Source organism: Astatotilapia calliptera, chromosome 2 (assembly GCF_900246225.1).
Source record: "Astatotilapia calliptera chromosome 2, fAstCal1.2, whole genome shotgun sequence".
NCBI classification, from domain to species: domain Eukaryota; kingdom Metazoa; phylum Chordata; class Actinopteri; order Cichliformes; family Cichlidae; genus Astatotilapia; species Astatotilapia calliptera.
This window is the reverse complement of record NC_039303.1, coordinates 32,747,339-32,764,315: the sequence shown is the minus strand read 5'-3', so window position 1 is coordinate 32,764,315 and position 16,977 is coordinate 32,747,339. Positions and strand designations below refer to the sequence as shown.

Sequence of the window (16,977 nt, the reverse complement as noted above, 5' to 3'; positions counted from 1 at the left end):
TGTTTTGTTTTTAAAAAAATGTAGAAATCAATTAAAAATAAAGAAATGCTCTTCAATGATTGAGTGTGCCTAAGCTTTTCACTGGTATTGCATGTAAATATAAACCAATCAGTAGAAATCAGGACAGACGTAATTCAGCTCTACGGGACTTTTTATGGGCTGTTTCCACAGGATCTTACACTTTTCATGACTGATCCTTTGTGGTTATTACCAAAAACTGCCCTGATCCTTTAAGTCAATTTGACATTTCAAATTTGGTGCTTATTATGTTGACATTGTGGCTTGTTTTTCAGACCCATATGGACACAAATTACATTAATTTGACACCCAGCAGCCACCTTGTGAATCCTGTGTTGCATCCTGTTTTGTCTGCATATCAGTCATAAGTCTTTGTGCCATAGATCCAACAAGGTGCTGGAAACATTCCTCAGATGTTTTGGTCCATATTGACATGATCGTATCACACAGTTAGTGCAGATTTGTTAGGTACACGTCCATGATGTCAGTCCCTCTGTTCAACTACATCCCAAAGGTGCTCTATTGGATTGAGATCGGAGAGCCCCTGCGAATTGTAGTGTGAGTTTGCTGTTCTTTGCTTGCAGGAGTTGTGGCATTTCCACCCAGAGAACTGCTGCTCACTTGATCTTTTTCTCCTTTAGACCATCCTTTGAAAACTTTAGCGATGGTGGTGTGGGGAAATCTCAGTAGATCAGCAGTTTCTAATTCTAATGCTTGGTATTGAACTTCAGCAGGGTGTCTTCACCTATAAAGCTAAATGCATCGAGTCGCTGCATTTACATTGACTGATTAGATATGTGCTGAACAGATGTACCTAATAAAGTGGCTTAGTTAAGATAAGATAAGATAAGATAAGATAACCTTTATTAGTCCCACATGTGGGAAATTTGTTTTGTCACAGCAGGAAGTGGACAGTGCAAAAGTTATGATGCAAAAATTAGAATACAATAAGAACAAATACAGTACACAGCTGTACAGAATAGAATAAAATAATATACTATATACAGTAGAATAAAATAGAATAAAAATATACAATAAGATAAAAATAGAATACGAATGCTATATACAACTGAGTAAAAATACAACGATGCCAGAAAAGATTATTGCACTTAGTGTTATTGCACATGTGTGGATGTGTGTGTTTGTTCAGTTAAAGTCTTTGTTGTGGAGTCTGACAGCAGTGGGGAGGAAAGACCTGCGAAATCTCTCCGTCCCACGCCGTGGGTGCCGCAGTCTCCCACTGAAGGAGCTGCTCAGTTCTGTCACAGTCTGCTGCATGGGGTGGGAGACGTTGTCCAACAGGGATGACAGCTTAGCCGCCGTTCTCCTGTCACTCACCACCTCCACTGGGTCCAGAGGGCATCCTAGAACAGAGCTGGCCCTTCGGATCACCCTGTTCAGTCTCTTCCTGTCCCCAGAAGAGATGCTGCCGCCCCAGCAGACCACACCATAAAAGATAGCAGAAGCCACCACAGAGTCATAGAAGGTCTTCAGGAGTGGGCCCTCCACCCCAAACGACCTGAGTCTCCGCAGCAGGTACAGCCTGCTCTGCCCTTTCCTGTAGAGGGCGTCTGAGTTATGAGTCCAGTCCAGTCTGTTGTTCAGATGAACACCAAGGTACCTGTAGCTGTCCACAGCCTCAATGTCCATACCCTGGATGTTCAGTGGTTGCAGTGGAGAATGCTTGTGCCTGCGGAAGTCTACCACCAGCTCCTTGGTTTTACTGGCGTTGGCTGAGCTTTTTTTTTTCCTGTGCGAATTTGCACAGATTTGCTCAAAATCATCCTCTAATATTTAACAGCACTGCTGTAAGCTGCACATTTTCTCTGCCTCCTCCAGCACTAGCACTAGCCTTGCTGACAACCTGTGGTGCTGTTTACATCATATGCAATGAATGCACTCAGTGGAAACTATTCAAAACAATCAGTGTGCTCAGTGAACAGCTCTGCTCACGCCATTGTATTTTTCAGTCTTTATTTCAGTATTTTATGCGTGGATGTAACATATACATTTAAAATTAAAATTATAAGGGTTGAAATATTGAATTAAAGAGTGACGCAGGTCTCAATTGGTCCAAATAAACAGAAAAAGGAGTGAAAACACCTGTGCAGATGGAGTGAGGCCACTTGAATTAGATGCACATGTCAATCAGTAAAATGTTTTATATAACAAGCCATAGTGGCATAGGGGCACATATTAACATATTATATTATATTACATTTTCTTCAGTGCATTTGTTTTAGTGCTCTAACAAATTGTATGTTGCTAATTTGTACCGTCGCGTATTCCCCTGTGCTAACACGCTGAACCATCTCCTAATGTATAATCACATAGTGTTTGTTTGGGTTGAGCAGTTTGACCAGATGATGAGTTTTCATTGCCTTTGTGCTGCTTTACCAGCGCTGGGTATAATTTTCCAGCAGTGAAAGGTCTCAGCTGCTCAATGAATATAGAAGAAGAAAAGCAGCCTTTCTCCATCTGTCTCCTCGTAAACAACAAGTGTGTTGTGTCTGCGTCTCGCTGGAATAACTGAGTCGGGATCAGACGACGTGAGAGGAGTCAGGACGGGGAGTGTTAGAATAGTGGAAAGAAGAACAGAAAGCACCGAAGACAACAGCACAACGCAAGCACACAGATCTCTCTCTGCACCTGTTCTCGAAAACTGTGTGTGTATTTTTGATGTCACTTGCGCGTGTGTGTTTGTGTTTCTGTAGGATATCCATCTGAGCGGGCTGTGCACGAGGCGTTAAAAACTGTGAGGGACTACCTCGATGCACATCATGACAAGGTGGGTATGTGTTTGTGTTTGCGCCTGCATGATTGGCAAATTTTCCCCTACCCTTTCCTCCAGGTATTATTTCTCTCACAGCTGTTGTTTTTGTTTTCGGGCGATACGAGGAAAAGGGTGCATTGAGAAAACACACACAATCAGACACACAAAAAATATTTTTGAACACACACCCAAGTTCTGCCTCTCTCATGCTCATGGCCAAGTCTGCGTTTTAATTGGCTCCTTGCGGGACCAAACCCGACTAACACAAACACACAGGCACGCACACACTTTCTCTCTCAGGAGAAACGCCAAGCGGAGAAAAGACAAAATGATGGAATAGATGACTGGAGGGGAGGGACGGAGGAAGAGATTGGAAAAGGCGGAAACTTTCCAATCAGTCATTGACAAGCCCTAAACTCTCCTCCCTTTTTCCCCTCCTTTACTTCTCTGGTCTCCTCCCACTTCTCTTTTTCCATCTTTGAAGCCTCGCTGTTACCGCCGTCCTGCACGGCCTCCCAGAGAGGGTGCTGATGATGTTATTGTTAGCTCTGACATCTCCAGAGTCTCTGTAGCAATACCGGTCGACTGATGCCATCAGCCGCTCTGTGCATAGCAAATGAACTCAAATCATTGCATTTCTCACCAGACTGGACAACAGACAGCAAGCCTCGAATGTCAGTAAATAAGACCAGAAGGCCAAATCAACAAAATTATTTATATTCTGCCCACAACTACTTCCACTCTGCTTTTAAGGGGGAAAAAAATATTGAAGGCGACCACATAGATATAAAGAGAGAATGTTTACCAGAGGAAATTGGGTTTATTCATTAATTGAAAAGTTTTATGGGGTTTTGTCGAGCGTGTTCTGGCTCTGAGCGCTTTAATGTTGAAATGAAATTGAAAACTGCAAACATAGTAAGGTGCAAAATGGACTCAAGACACAGGTCAGTATGCCTACATTCTGCATCAAATGTAATAAAAATCGAATCATTTATGTGCAGAAAACATACCAGTTTTAAAATGTAACTGCTGTTGTTGTTGTTTTGTGTTTTGGGGGACCGGGGGGGGTCTCGAATTAGACTCAGAGTCAACTAGAGAGTCTCATCAAATCCTTTTAGCAGCTCTTCTGGCTTTTTATTCATAATCACGAGCTTCTTCAGCAGATTGAGCTTTTTAGTTGCATTGAGCTGCAAAGCCCCACCCTACTCTTACAATTTAATTACACTTCTGCATTATGTCTATGGGGTAACTTGCGTCATAGCTGGAACCCCATTTTAACCCTACGCCGCAATCTTCTGCATAACCTGACGTGCACCTCGCTAGAAATGTAACCACGCGTTGGGTTGGGATCAAAGGAGCTTCCGGTTACTGCACAAGTTAGGATGTAAATTTCCCACAGAAGTCTAAATTAAACGTTAGCAGCAGTGTGTGATACTGCAAAACCAAGTAAATACAGAACCAATATCACTGATATTTTTAAACTCTAAAGGCGGCTTATGTACAGGAGAGCAGTACAAGATGATTTATGAATTTAATGTACCAAACTTGGAGAGAAACATATTAAAGTATCAGTCCTATCACATCATTAGGGATCCAATATCAATGTTGGCATCAATACAATCGATCTGCTCTCCCCTAACTCTTGGGGTGTCGTCACACCTGTAACGGTTTTTAATCTGTTCAAATCAAATTATTCCCCCACTTGGTGCCGTTTGTTTCTGCAGCTGTAAACACAGCAATCACATTCAGACACAGACCAAAACAACAACAGTTCTGGTTAAAGTTGGTCTCATTATAAATGACTTCAAAGTGGTTCCTTTAAGGACATGGTCCAGTCCAACTACCAAGTGTACACTGCAGGCTTCAACACCTTCCTCTAGCTGGGTTTGCTTTGCATTCTGGGAATAAGCAGTCCCACAGATGTACTGTAGCAACTAGCCTCCTACATACAGTTATATGCCCAGGTAAATATAAATGCTAGGAGAAAACTCTTCACGTTATCTACTACTCCAGGACCCAGCACCTTCTCTCTGTGTTTATTTTTGATGCTCGCACTGCTGATGCATCTTGCCAGTAAGCAGACTGAGCATTCTCACGCGGTTTGTAGTGACACGTTTTGGTCCTCCATGTGGAAAGAAACCTAACCAAATGAAAAATCTAAAAGTTTACAAGCTCATCAACTGATCGGTATAGCTTTACATTCTCTTAAGTGTGCAATACTTTCATGGAATGTATATCAAAGAGGCCACTCATTGGTTTCTGGTCACCTCTGTACTATTTTGTTGAACAACTTATCTTCTAACACTCTGAGTTGGTGAGCAAACTCCATCCAAAAACTTTACAGAAAGACATATCTGCTAATTGGTGCTAAATAACAGACTAATAAAAGGAAACGGTAGAACTCACTAAAAGTAAAGCACAAATGTTTTGAAGAGACTGCACCATGCTGGTCCAAAAGGGGAGCCTTGATGTACAAATTCTCTCTTGTTAACCACAGTTAGCCAATTTTTAAAATATTTTTTAAAGCAGATCAAACGCAGCTTGGTGTGAATGAACAATCATTTTCAGGATGAGGTTTGGCTAATGATCAGTATGACTTTCAATCTCATCTGTTAAGCAGTATGAAATCCTAAAACTCTAAATTAATAATTTGACTAGTTCCACAATTGCATTATTTCTGGACAAGTTGCGCTATGACTGAAGTCTTCAGAAAATCTACTAAATAGACATCGTGGTGAGAATATTGTTTTAGTTGCTGTCGAGCCTGAAGTAAAGCTGAAAAGCACAGTATTATATATATTTTTAGATGCGTCGTTTGTTAAAGGATATGCATTTTCACAAGAGCACAAAGACTAATGTAATTTCCACAACAGTTGACAGGTTTTCTGTTTGAGAGGGGAATATTTACAGGTTGTGTAACGTGTTTCCATTAACAACAGGCTGTTCTCATAGAGCCATTTACAGTGACTTGCTGTTATTGTTAGCATTAGCATCTCTAGGCTCGCTGCTGCAGTAGTGTGAGAATTAGTTCCCACTTCTACAGTTTTCAAGTGGAGCCACCTTCGTGTGGAGGTTAGAAATTTCAAACCTTAGCCTAGGGGATCTAGTTACATTTCCATATCTTCCCTTTTAGCTTCCATGCAAATCCTGGTGAGTGATGGTAATTGTACAGCAAGCCGGGGCTGAAAAACATGGGCTGCAGGCTAGCATGCTGCTGAAATGTCTCTTTGAAAGCACTGAGACTTAAACTCCCACACCAGGCTGAAAGAGATGGAAACAGCCTGGCTATAAATTGCACTGCCTCACCCAAAACAGAGAAATCAAAACCTTTGTAGAGACATTAGGGTGGTAATAATGTTTGTCAGAGTCAGAGCAGAGTAGAGGTTATATCCCTAGAAGCATCGTTTTACTGTAGCTAAAGTAACTTTAATCATTACAGGCTACATCCACAGTGTGTACTGTACTCCGTCCAGATATACAGAGCATAATATAAATATTATAGACTGCAGAGCTGGGGTCTAAACAACATAGGAGCTCGGAGCATAAAGATTCTTTGTCATATACTAGCTGCACACTCTCAGCCAATGTCTTAATATTGTTTGAAAGCTACTGTATTATGTTTATGGCTTTGTGTGTGTGTGTGTGTGTGTGTGTGTGTGTGTGTGTGTGTGTGTGTGTGTGTGTGTGTGTGTGTGTGTGTGTGTGATGATCTCTCTAACCCCTTTATTTCTGCCTCTGTCTTTTTGTCTTTCTCTTTATCACACACATACCCACTCTTTCCCTCTCTTTGCACATTTTCAGCACTCTGTCCCCAGCACACAGAGTAATAAGCGCCTTGTCGTGGCATTATCATAATAGAGAGCTAATAGTGGAGTAATGGACTGATGCATTAGTGGCATTCTCCTGATATTGCCACCGCACAGTGTCACACATTTTTACATTGTTCCCTGCTGCAACTGATGGATTCAGAGTTATTGCATATGCTTGCAATAAAGGTCATTTTGTGTGTGTGTGTGTGTGTGTGTGTGTGTGTGTGTGTGTGTGTGTGTGTGTGTGTGTGTGTGTGTGTGTGTGTGTGTGTGTGTCAGCTGGACAGAGTCATCTTCTGCGTGTTCTTGCCGAAGGATCAGAAGCTGTATGAGGAGAACCTGCCACTCTACTTTCCTGCTGGTGAGTTTCCTTCATATATATGTGCAGCTACACGTATCAGCAACAACATTAAAACCAGTGACAGATGAAGTGAGGAATACATAATGCAATGTGTTGGGAAACCATGGCTCCTGACATATATACAGGATCGGGATCACACATACAAAAAATAGCCATATATTAATGCAACCAAACAGCTTTTAACATTGATTGATTTTGAGAGGTATTCCAGGCTGATGTGTAAATGGCTCTGTGAGAGAACAAGTATAGGGAGGGAGCAGCATGTGTTCAGGGCCTGCAGAGAGAAGGAAAATCCATCCATCCATGAGCTTGTGTTAGTTTGTTCTTATATACATATAGCATTTTAGCCCCAGAAAACCAAGATGGATGCAGTGAGATTGGTATAAAATAGCTATAAATGAGTCCTGAACTCTAGAAATGAGTTAACATTTTGCACTTGACTCATGTCAAGTTTTTTTAGACTTCAGTCAGACAGCCCTAAAGATTTGTCAGCGACCCCTAGGAACCACAGGTCACTGGGGAAAAATGTATATTCCACGACTGGTTGGTGAGTGGTTGATGCTTGTCAAAACACTGACTTGGTGGTCGTGAAATTTAAAGGAACTGCGATACAAACAGCAGATGGGAAGTAACAAAGTGCAAATGCTTTGGTTCTGTACTTAGTAGAATTTTCAGGTATCTGTATTTTACTTGAGTATTTATTTTCCTGACAGCTTGTCTTTGTCTAGCTGGAAAAAACAACTAAACCCTTTGTTTGTATGACACGCCATATTGAAATTATATTTTTTAAAGAAAACATTTTTTTAATTGCAAAAATGTATAAATAAACTCAAGTACAGTCAAAGGCTAAAGTCAAATAAAATAAGATATATATGCGAGCTTAAGGCATAAATAATGTACCTTTGTCTTCTTGGAAGACTTTCTGATGTTAATTGGAGGCAAGTTTTTGTTCTGCTGAAAACAGACATTATGATTGTGTAGACATTAATTAATATTAATGATGATTCAGTGTCCAGTCTAACAGCCCTCGGGGTCAGTGGCTCAGCGTTTAATAGCACTTGTATATTTTTATTGGTTTGTGGGGTTTTTTCTGTTTATAAATATTAATGCAATTTAATTAATAAAACATTTGATATTATGTCACTCAGGGGTTTTCCTGAGTGGACATCAGCGGGGTGGGAGGAGGTGTGTGTGTGTGTGTGTGTGTGTGTGTGTCTGACATCATAACAATCAGATTCAGTGTTAAACCATCATGTTTGAGTCGGTGCAGCTTTAACTTTTGGTTTGTGTCGCACTTTTTTATAATTTCACTGCCACTCAGCGAGCAGTTTTTCGAGGGTTTGCAGACAAGTGGAGATCTTCCATGCAAACTATTGGCGATGCACACCCGCCAGTAACCACAGCAATCAAAAAGAGGCATTTAGCGTAGCTCTTTGCAGCTATTTTCACCTGGTGACAGCTGGCAACCTACAGCAACCACTAACCGCTTGGGATTACACACTTTCTCCTAGCAACATGTGTTTTCCAGGTCATCAGTAACCACTGCCTAGGCCTGCATGAATGGAATCTTAGATGCATAGCATAAAGTCTGTGGTCAACACTCGCTTTGGTCATTTTTATGATTTGTTCGATAGTAGTTTCAAAATTCATAAACAGGTGCGTAAGAGTGTTTAAAGAGATCAATTATAACTTCTTGTACTCTGTCTTATTCACCATTATTTTTATTAAATCACAATGTTTTGGTCCAACTGACCTTCATTAGATAGAAATTATGGCAATCATTTGTTCAATAACAAAAAAATAAATGCCCCACTTGCAAATTTTAAGCTTTATGTGTGCTAGAGAAAGCAGGTGGTTAATAAGTGGCTAAATAAGAGTAAGTTGTTGAAGACATTCAGCATCATCACATTAACCATTTCCCCCATAAAGACAACATTTGACGACCTCCCCGGTACCCTTAATGACGAGCCTTGACACCTCATTATATATCAATAAAGACACGGTTTGACCATTAGAATAGTTTCTGGGTTTTTCCGAGGGTAGCCGCAGAGGCGGAGACCACCCTCACTAACCTGCAAACCCAGGCATTTTCTTCTAGAAGCAGAAATATGACAGAAAGCACTCAAGTCAGAAAAAACATTGCAAAGGTTACTCCTAGTGGACTTTCAAGGGGTATAGAGTTAAACACAGGAACTTGATTTTGGTCACACAGTCTTGATTTATAGCCTAACATTATTGTGGTGAGCTACTTTCTTTTGCATTTAAGTTTCAAAAATCACAAAAAAGGGTGTCAGTTTGTAGAGATTTGCTGAACCAAACATGGTGGCATTAAAGCTTTCCCACAGAGCCTTTTTTTTCTGATACTCATAAAAAAAGAAAAGCCTATTGATAACTCCCACTGGCATTTTGTCAAGCAACCAAGATGATGCCCGCTTTCAGTTTTTTGCCCTATAAAAAGCATAGTCAGTGTGGCACTTTATGGATAACACGCAGGTTGTACTTTTATCTCTGATCACATGAGTCACCTGAAATATGAATGAATGTTACAAACAATCTCTACGCTCATGAGCTGCCTTATTATAAAAGTTCTCACTGTTGAGCTTCCTTTTAACAGGAAGGACCTTGAGAGTAATGTGTGTGTGTGTGTGTGTGTGTGTGTGTGTGTGTGTGTGTGTGTGTGTGTGTGTGTGTGTGTGTGTGTGTGTCCCCTGCAGCTTCTTTGTTTTGTATTTTGATACAAACATGTCTTTTCATTCTGTATCCTGCCTTCATTTCTTCGTCCACCACTTTAGCCTGACCTGTGGCAGCGACCCGTTGTTCAGGTAACCATCGTGGTGTTGTGCGTCAACATGTGTGGTTTCTTCTATCAACTTAACTGCATTCAGTCTGTTTGTCGACACGCAGTCTTAACCCCAGTGCAAAATGTAAATTACGTGTCACGGAGGGGAAACTCTGACATTTCCTTCAACCGGCACTCGTCCCATTTTGCAAATAAATTGCTCATATTTAGACCTCAGTTAAATGAAAATGGCATTCTGTGCATTCCTGAGTACAACGGCTGGCCTCAAGCTAGTTAGTGTTCGAAATGATGCAAGGAAAAAAGAAATGGGCTTTGGTTTTTTTTGTTTTTTTCCTGCAGTGGTGAAAAGGGTCTGATTTAAATGAAAAATAACAACCACTTTTTAAGCCTCCAAGGTGCCTTCTTGAGTCACGCCTCACCTGCTTTCCAAAACAGACTGAAAGGAAAGTGTTGTGCCATCGCTACAGATTGATCTATTTGGTTAAACGAAGTTTTGTAAATAAGTAAAATGTATTTAATGTTATGTTGGCTTTAGCTGTGACATGATGACTTTACCCATTTGTTTTGATTACACTTGTGATTTATGGTGTTATATTGCCAAGCAGTCTGGCTCCTAAGCATGATCAGTCATTCACTCAATTATTCAAATTAAGCATCGGTATTACAACTGCAGCCTTAACCCCTAATGTCTTGCTTTACCGCTGCTATAAATCAAACTCACCTCTTGCCTTCGGAACATTTTGAGAGAGAGGTCTTAACAGTCGTATGCTTTCTGGTTTTGTAATTTTTAATGGGTGTTATGTGGCTTGGGACGCAGGTGCTACCAAAGCTGCTGAAAAGAAATCCAACAAATTATCAACCGCAGGTCCTTTGTACGAGTGAAGCCGTGCTTTTGGGTTTGACAGAATTTAAATTTAAATGAGAGCTTCAGATGGAGCCGGGTCACTCTAACACTCATAATAGAGATGCATGGCAGAAATATTAGTGAAATTAACTGAAATCAGGCAAACTTAATCACCACAGAAAAAAGTGAACCAGAGCAGGATTGCAGTGTTTAATTTTAAATGAAAATGAGACCATGAAATTGTCTCAGCGCAGGAAAGTCAAAGCAGAGAAATGCTGCTGGCGCTGGAATATATCACCCTTTGTAACATTAATATGCGTTCTGCAGTTCAACAGTTCAAGAAAACATACAGCATACATGTCATTTAACATTGTTTTCTCACCTTTGAGTGCTTTTAGACGTGATGGCAGCAGCTGAGTTCTACATAAAGAAACAAATGTAGACACAGAGAGAGTTTTCTGTTTTTCACAAACATGGCCTGACAGCCAAGGCGTTAAAGAGGAGTGGGAGAGAGAAGAGAAGAAGCCTGCTTAACCTAAGAGGAGAATCCAATCAACACTGCAGCCTTATCTCTTATATGAACTCACACACCGGGTCAAGAGTCTTAATCTTTTTTTAAATCTTTTTTTGTGAACAGATTTGACCACTAGCCCCCCGAATCTGAAAGGATTTTTCATTTATTACAGTTCAAGGAGGATCAATTGCTAAAAATAATGAGATCTCAAAATGTGATGAACTGCTTTTTATAAGCATTCACTGGCCACTTCATTAGGTACCCGTTGCAAGCACTGGATTGAACCCTTGCTTTCGTTCTTGGGAGCATAGCGTGAACAAGGTGTTGGAAACACTGCTCAGAGACGTCACACAGTTGTTGCAGATTTCTTAGATGCACATTGATGACACGTATCTCCTTTTCCATAACATCTTAATGATGCTGTATTGGATTGATATTTGGTGGCTGTGGAGGCCATTTGAGTACAGTCATTGCTATGTTCAAGAAGCCTGTTTGAGGTGATTTCAGCTTTATGACATGACACGTCCTGCTGCATCAGAAGCCATCAGAAGATGAACTCAAAGTGCTTTCTGCTGCTGTCTAAGTCTCATTCACCTAAGCATTCATACAACAATTTTATCTGCGCCTAAGCTCTTTCTATTGTTCACACATGTTCACACTCCAGTTGATGCACTGGAAGCAACTCTGGGCTTCATATCTTGCCAAGGATACTGTAGCATTTTGACTGCAGGAGTCAGGGATCAGGGAGCAATGCTTGGGCAGACTGTGATATTTGAATGGCACTCATTCTATACTAAGGGGCCCAGCACACCTTTACACCACCAACAACAGCCTGGAAACCAGGATGTATACACGATTTAATGTTGTTTTTGAGCCTACCATGTAAATTTTACAGAAGAAATCAAGAATCATCAAGCATGACAAATTTCGGTGAGCTCATGTGAATTGTAGCATCAGTTTCCTGTTCCTATTTGACAGGAGTGGCACCCGGTGTGGTCTTCTGCTGCTGTAGCGCATCCATTATGGGTTCAGAGATGCTCTTCCGCATACCTTGGTTGTAACAAGTGGTTATTTGAGTTACTGCTGCCTCAAAGCCATTATTCTCCTCTGACATCTGGTATTAACAAGACATTTTCTGCCAGAGAACTGCTGCTCACTGGATATTATCTTAACTTCAAACCCCTCTCTTTGAACACTAGAGATGGTTGTGTGGGAAAATCCCAGCAGATCAGCAGTTTCTAAAATACTCAGACAAACCCCAAAACCCTGCTACGCTCAGTGACTTGAATCACCTTTCTTCCTCATTCTAATGCTCAGTTTGACCTTAGCAGGGTCACTACATGCCCAACTGCACTGAGTTGCTGCCATATGATCAGCTAACTATCTATTTATGTCAACCCTCAGTTAAACAGGTATACCTAATAAAGTGTCCGGGGAATGTAGATACAAAATATACAAAAAACAATGTATTTGCAGATAAAAGGGGAAGCAGAAGTGGATACTTCCTGCTAAAACGTTTAATGCGCAGGTGTGAGTTTATTTTGAGAGAATCCCACATACGCCCTTACGCTGACTAATACCCAGTAGAGCATCATCAGTGTATTTATCCACTGCTGAAAATGGTACCCAATAAACAAACTATTTATTCTTGTTTGAGTAACGTTTGCTAAAAAGCTGTTATACATTGCCTTTAAAAGTAAAACCACAAGACTAAATATATATGACTATAACAGGCAGTGAACAGTAGTCAGAGTACTGAGCAAAAAGCACCGACCTTCCGCCTCAGCTACCTATGTAGAAAAATAAGCTACAAGGTAAAATCACAGCAGCCCTTTATTTCTGTTTGGCCGGAAGGAAAATGTATTTTTATGTCTAAATCCAGTTTGTCATCAGTTTGTGGATATGTTTAGAGAGACGTTTAGTCATCAGCCACAACAAATCAAGGCAGAAACTCCAGTTCACTTCAGGCCAGTTTCGAAAATGAGTCAGTTCTCATCGACTCCTGTTTAAAATAAATAAATAAATAAAAAATGTTCTGCCTAAAAAAGGAGCAAAAAAATTTTTGGTCATTGTAGCTTTGAGAAACAAGTAGGTGGCAACAAAAGTGGCTGAAGGCACTGTCTTATAGCGATCACTTTTAAACCAATTGTTTTATTTTGGAGCATTTTAATGCAGTTATCTGACAAATAATATAGCCTGCCCAAGTATTTTATTTCAAAGCTAGCACTTTTTTAGCATGTATCTCTTTGTTTGGATGCATCAGCTTGTGTCTCAAATATAAAACATGACAGCAGCAGAAACTCAGAGTTTAAAAAGAAAACTCCACAAAGTAGTGGTGAATATTTTTATTTGCAGTCTGTGCACCAGCTATTTTCTCCCTGAGTAGCTAAATATTCTGCTAAAATACCAGACGAAAGAACAAAAATGGATAAAGACTGAATACGCGATTCATATTTTCCAAATATTTTCCTTTTTTTTTCCTTTCCACCTACATTTTCACTTTGATGACCTTGTGAGGTCAAATTATATCACTGTGCTGTTTACAGCTTGTTCCTCTACCCACAACTGGCCAACAAATATGTAGTTATTGCTTTACAGGCTAAGTGTTAAAGAATGATCAGTGCATACAGCTCAGAGCATTAGAGGCTGTTTTTTCTTCCTATTTCTTGTAGCAGTAGCTTCCACTCAGCAAGCCAAAGTCTCAAACTGCGGCACAGCCGGTCAGATGCCTGAACCATGAAATCAGCACTTTCACATCTTCACCCTGGGTCAGCTGACCGAAAAGGTTATTTTCCCCCCAAAAATCCAGGTGTGCCCCTTTAAAAAAAAAAAAAGTCTGAGCGAGCTGCTGGTGTCTTTCTCCTCTAATGGATGTGCAGCAGATTTGGTAGCAGTAGTGGTGCTTGGCTGTTAGATGGACCGGAACTGTCTGTCAGTGTGACAGAGCTGCTGCAGGCAGGCCTCCAAGTCTCCACTATAAACCTTATGTGTCTCCAACACCTGGCACTACCTACGCTGGCTGTCTGTCTGATGTGTATGATTGTGTGTTTGCATGTTTTGAGTGCGTCCTTAGCCATGTTGGGCTGAGAGTGACTAAGCCTCGCTAACAGATCCCTCTGAAGCAACCAGACGCTCCAGAAGCCAAAATGCTTTTAACCGCTGCATGACCAAGGTAAAATGTTCCCCCCACCGTGTTTTACATGTTTCCATTTCCTCTCTCCCTCTCTCTCTGTCTGCTCCCACAGAGGCCACAGTCAAGAGCAAACTCTAAGAGAGTGGATTTGTCAGATTTGGTTGCCGTGGATACACACCGCTACACTCACATCCAGATTCTTTCTCCTCCTCCTCCTCCTCCTCCTGTTTGCCATTGACGCAAATCAAGACCATCTTCATCAGGAAGATAAGTTGCAAATGGGTGATTGCCTTTTTGAAGTGCTACGGTTCTCCTGCAGATGTTGTCGGAGGAGGTGGTTTTCTTTTTCTCACTTCTTCCCACTAATGGCTGAGGTTAGGAGCGGTGTTATGATGACTGTGTGAAATGAGGCAGATAATTCTTATGAAAAATGGACTGTGCGTACTCGTAAGCTTCACTCTACCTGTGATCAGCGGCAGCTTCGCATCAGGCTTACGTCCCCCACCCTCCCGATTTCTCTCTTCCCTGTACTACAGCATTTGAATATTAAAATATCAGCATGTGTGCGTGATTGTGACACACATGACAAAAGTGTGTCACAAAAGCTTATTAAAATGAATCTGAGCTTTGTGTGAGCGCAGTGATTATTTCTCTGGTTATGAAAGAGTCGATGAGTCGAGAACACTTCACACCAGTATTTCCTTCTCCACTCTCTGGCAATTCTTTGTGAAAGAGATCGAATAAACTGGAAGATGAAGTCAAACCTTTCTGGAGGAAGTGTGTGCTGCTACTGCCATTTGATATGTCCTGCCGAGAGAGCGCAGAGTGGGAGACTTTATAAATACCCTCTATTTTAAACGTGTGCAATTTTTTTTAAAGGCAAGCGTTCAGACACCCTTTAAAAGATTATATTGTTATAGTCTAGCCTACTATACTCATATACTCTAGTAAGCAAGCTCACAGTTGAATACCAGTTGAATACTGGAAGGAAAGACGGAGCTTTACAGCCTGCAGCACCAGGGCTCTCGAACAGCCCCCCCCCCCCCGCTGCGTTTAGCTGACTCTTTAGAGTCTTTAAAAAAAAAAACTGTTCTGTTTAATCTTCTACTGAAATTCTTTTGTTTTTTAAATGTATTTTTATTCTATTTTAACATTTAGTTCCTTAGAATTATCTAATATCTCGTCCCTAATTCATAAGTTTTGATTATGAATATTCATCACACAGCAAGTTCCTTTTCTGAGGACGTGTTTGACACTTTTTTGAGCCTCTTATTGAGCTCGCTACAGTCTCTGTAAAAGCTGAAACCAAAATTCCCATCAACAAGTGATTTGATGAATCTGTTCCACAAGTTATCTCCAACCTGAAGATTGGGACCCACTGTGCAATCTTAACTCATATTTTAAACACAGAACATATCTACATATCAAACGTTAGTCTGTTTAAGTTACATGAAGGCAGAAGCTGATACATTTTAAATCATGGGTAATTTTTTTCTGATAATAATAAAGACTAGCAAATGTAGGAAAAATCATGAACGTCAGTGACTCGTGTTTAATTGAAATAGCTTCACTGAATTAATCTTGCAGAATGTCAAACGGTGCTAATATTTAATTATCACAGAGCCCTTTTTCTCATGAATGACTAACCAGAACAAATTTGACAAAAATATTTCACTTGGTAATCATACAGTACTGTGCAAAAGTCTTGAGTCATCCCTCATTCCTTTATGTGTAGCTAGAAAAATGGAAACTAGGTGCTGAAACATATGCAAACGGGGATGGAAATACAGTAAAAACAGTCTGCACAAGTCTATCGAGCTTGAAAGCTAATAATTGTTCTCAGTTCTCAGGTCCAGGCTTCTTGAAAGACATTCAAAGCTCTTCTCCAGATGTTGGCCTCATCTTTTTCTTCAAAATGATCCCACATTGCTTCAGTAACTTTGAGGCTCAGACTCCAGGGAAGCCAATCCATGACTGATAGTGTACCACTGTAAAAGACTGAGTCGACTACAAATCAGTGAAGCCGATCGAGAAATGCCTTAAACCTGCATTCTTGCTAAGCAGAGCCGCCAGAGTACGACTCCACTGGCGGAAAACAGAAGTCTGATTAAGTTGAAGCCTGTGACAAATACTCTCATTTTCACTTAATTTATGACCTCAGATGATGTTTTCCCAATAAGTGCTTTTAGTTAGAAGTTTCTACAAGTTCAGTTTAATATAGCAAGATATTTACTTTACACGTTGTATATACACATATATATGTCATGTTTATGGCCATTACACAGAAAGTATGTTGCAAAAAAATACCGAGACAAAATTCAGAATTTTCCAGATCCGTACTTGCCATGTCAAGTGTACTCTATATAAACTGAACGTGTTTCTCAAGAAAAGATCCACTGTGTGATCGAGATGATGAGCTCGTCCTGATGTTTCTAAACAAGAAAATGGTTTCATTCTGGTTTCATCGGATTCTCACAACAAGGCGGCGGCAGCAGAATTTCATGGTTTGATCCAGGAGTTGAATCACCGTATCACAACTGCTTTCAATAATTTCACAGAGCCGACTGACCCAAAGTAACATACAGTACTGTTATTTGACTTTTTCCTTATCATTCTATATTCAGTACTGGTGCTCTTTTGAGCATCGAGTTCATTTGTTGCAAATGTGTGGTGTCCCTCAGTTTCCGGTCAGACTCACGTGTTGCTCATGAAATCTCGCTCCAAA

The 16,977-nt window shown here is 40.6% G+C and overlaps 1 protein-coding gene across 3 annotated transcripts in view; it reads left to right on the top strand.

Annotated features, from left to right (window-relative positions):
- macrod1 (mono-ADP ribosylhydrolase 1) overlaps positions 1-14,882 on the top strand; it is a 148,967-nt gene extending 134,085 nt beyond the window's left edge. For 2 of the 3 annotated variants that reach the window (XM_026143656.1, XM_026143653.1), the window contains 3 exons: positions 2,733-2,806; positions 6,880-6,961; positions 14,365-14,882. In XM_026143656.1, coding sequence (XP_025999441.1) covers positions 2,733-2,806; positions 6,880-6,961; positions 14,365-14,390 — 182 coding nt within the window. In that variant the 3' untranslated portion in view covers positions 14,391-14,882. Of the gene's footprint in view, positions 1-2,732; positions 2,807-6,879; positions 6,962-9,753; positions 9,784-14,364 lie in introns of all 3 variants that reach the window. The other variant, XM_026143655.1, reaches the window with a different exon arrangement.
- The last annotated feature ends 2,095 nt before the right edge of the window (positions 14,883-16,977 follow it).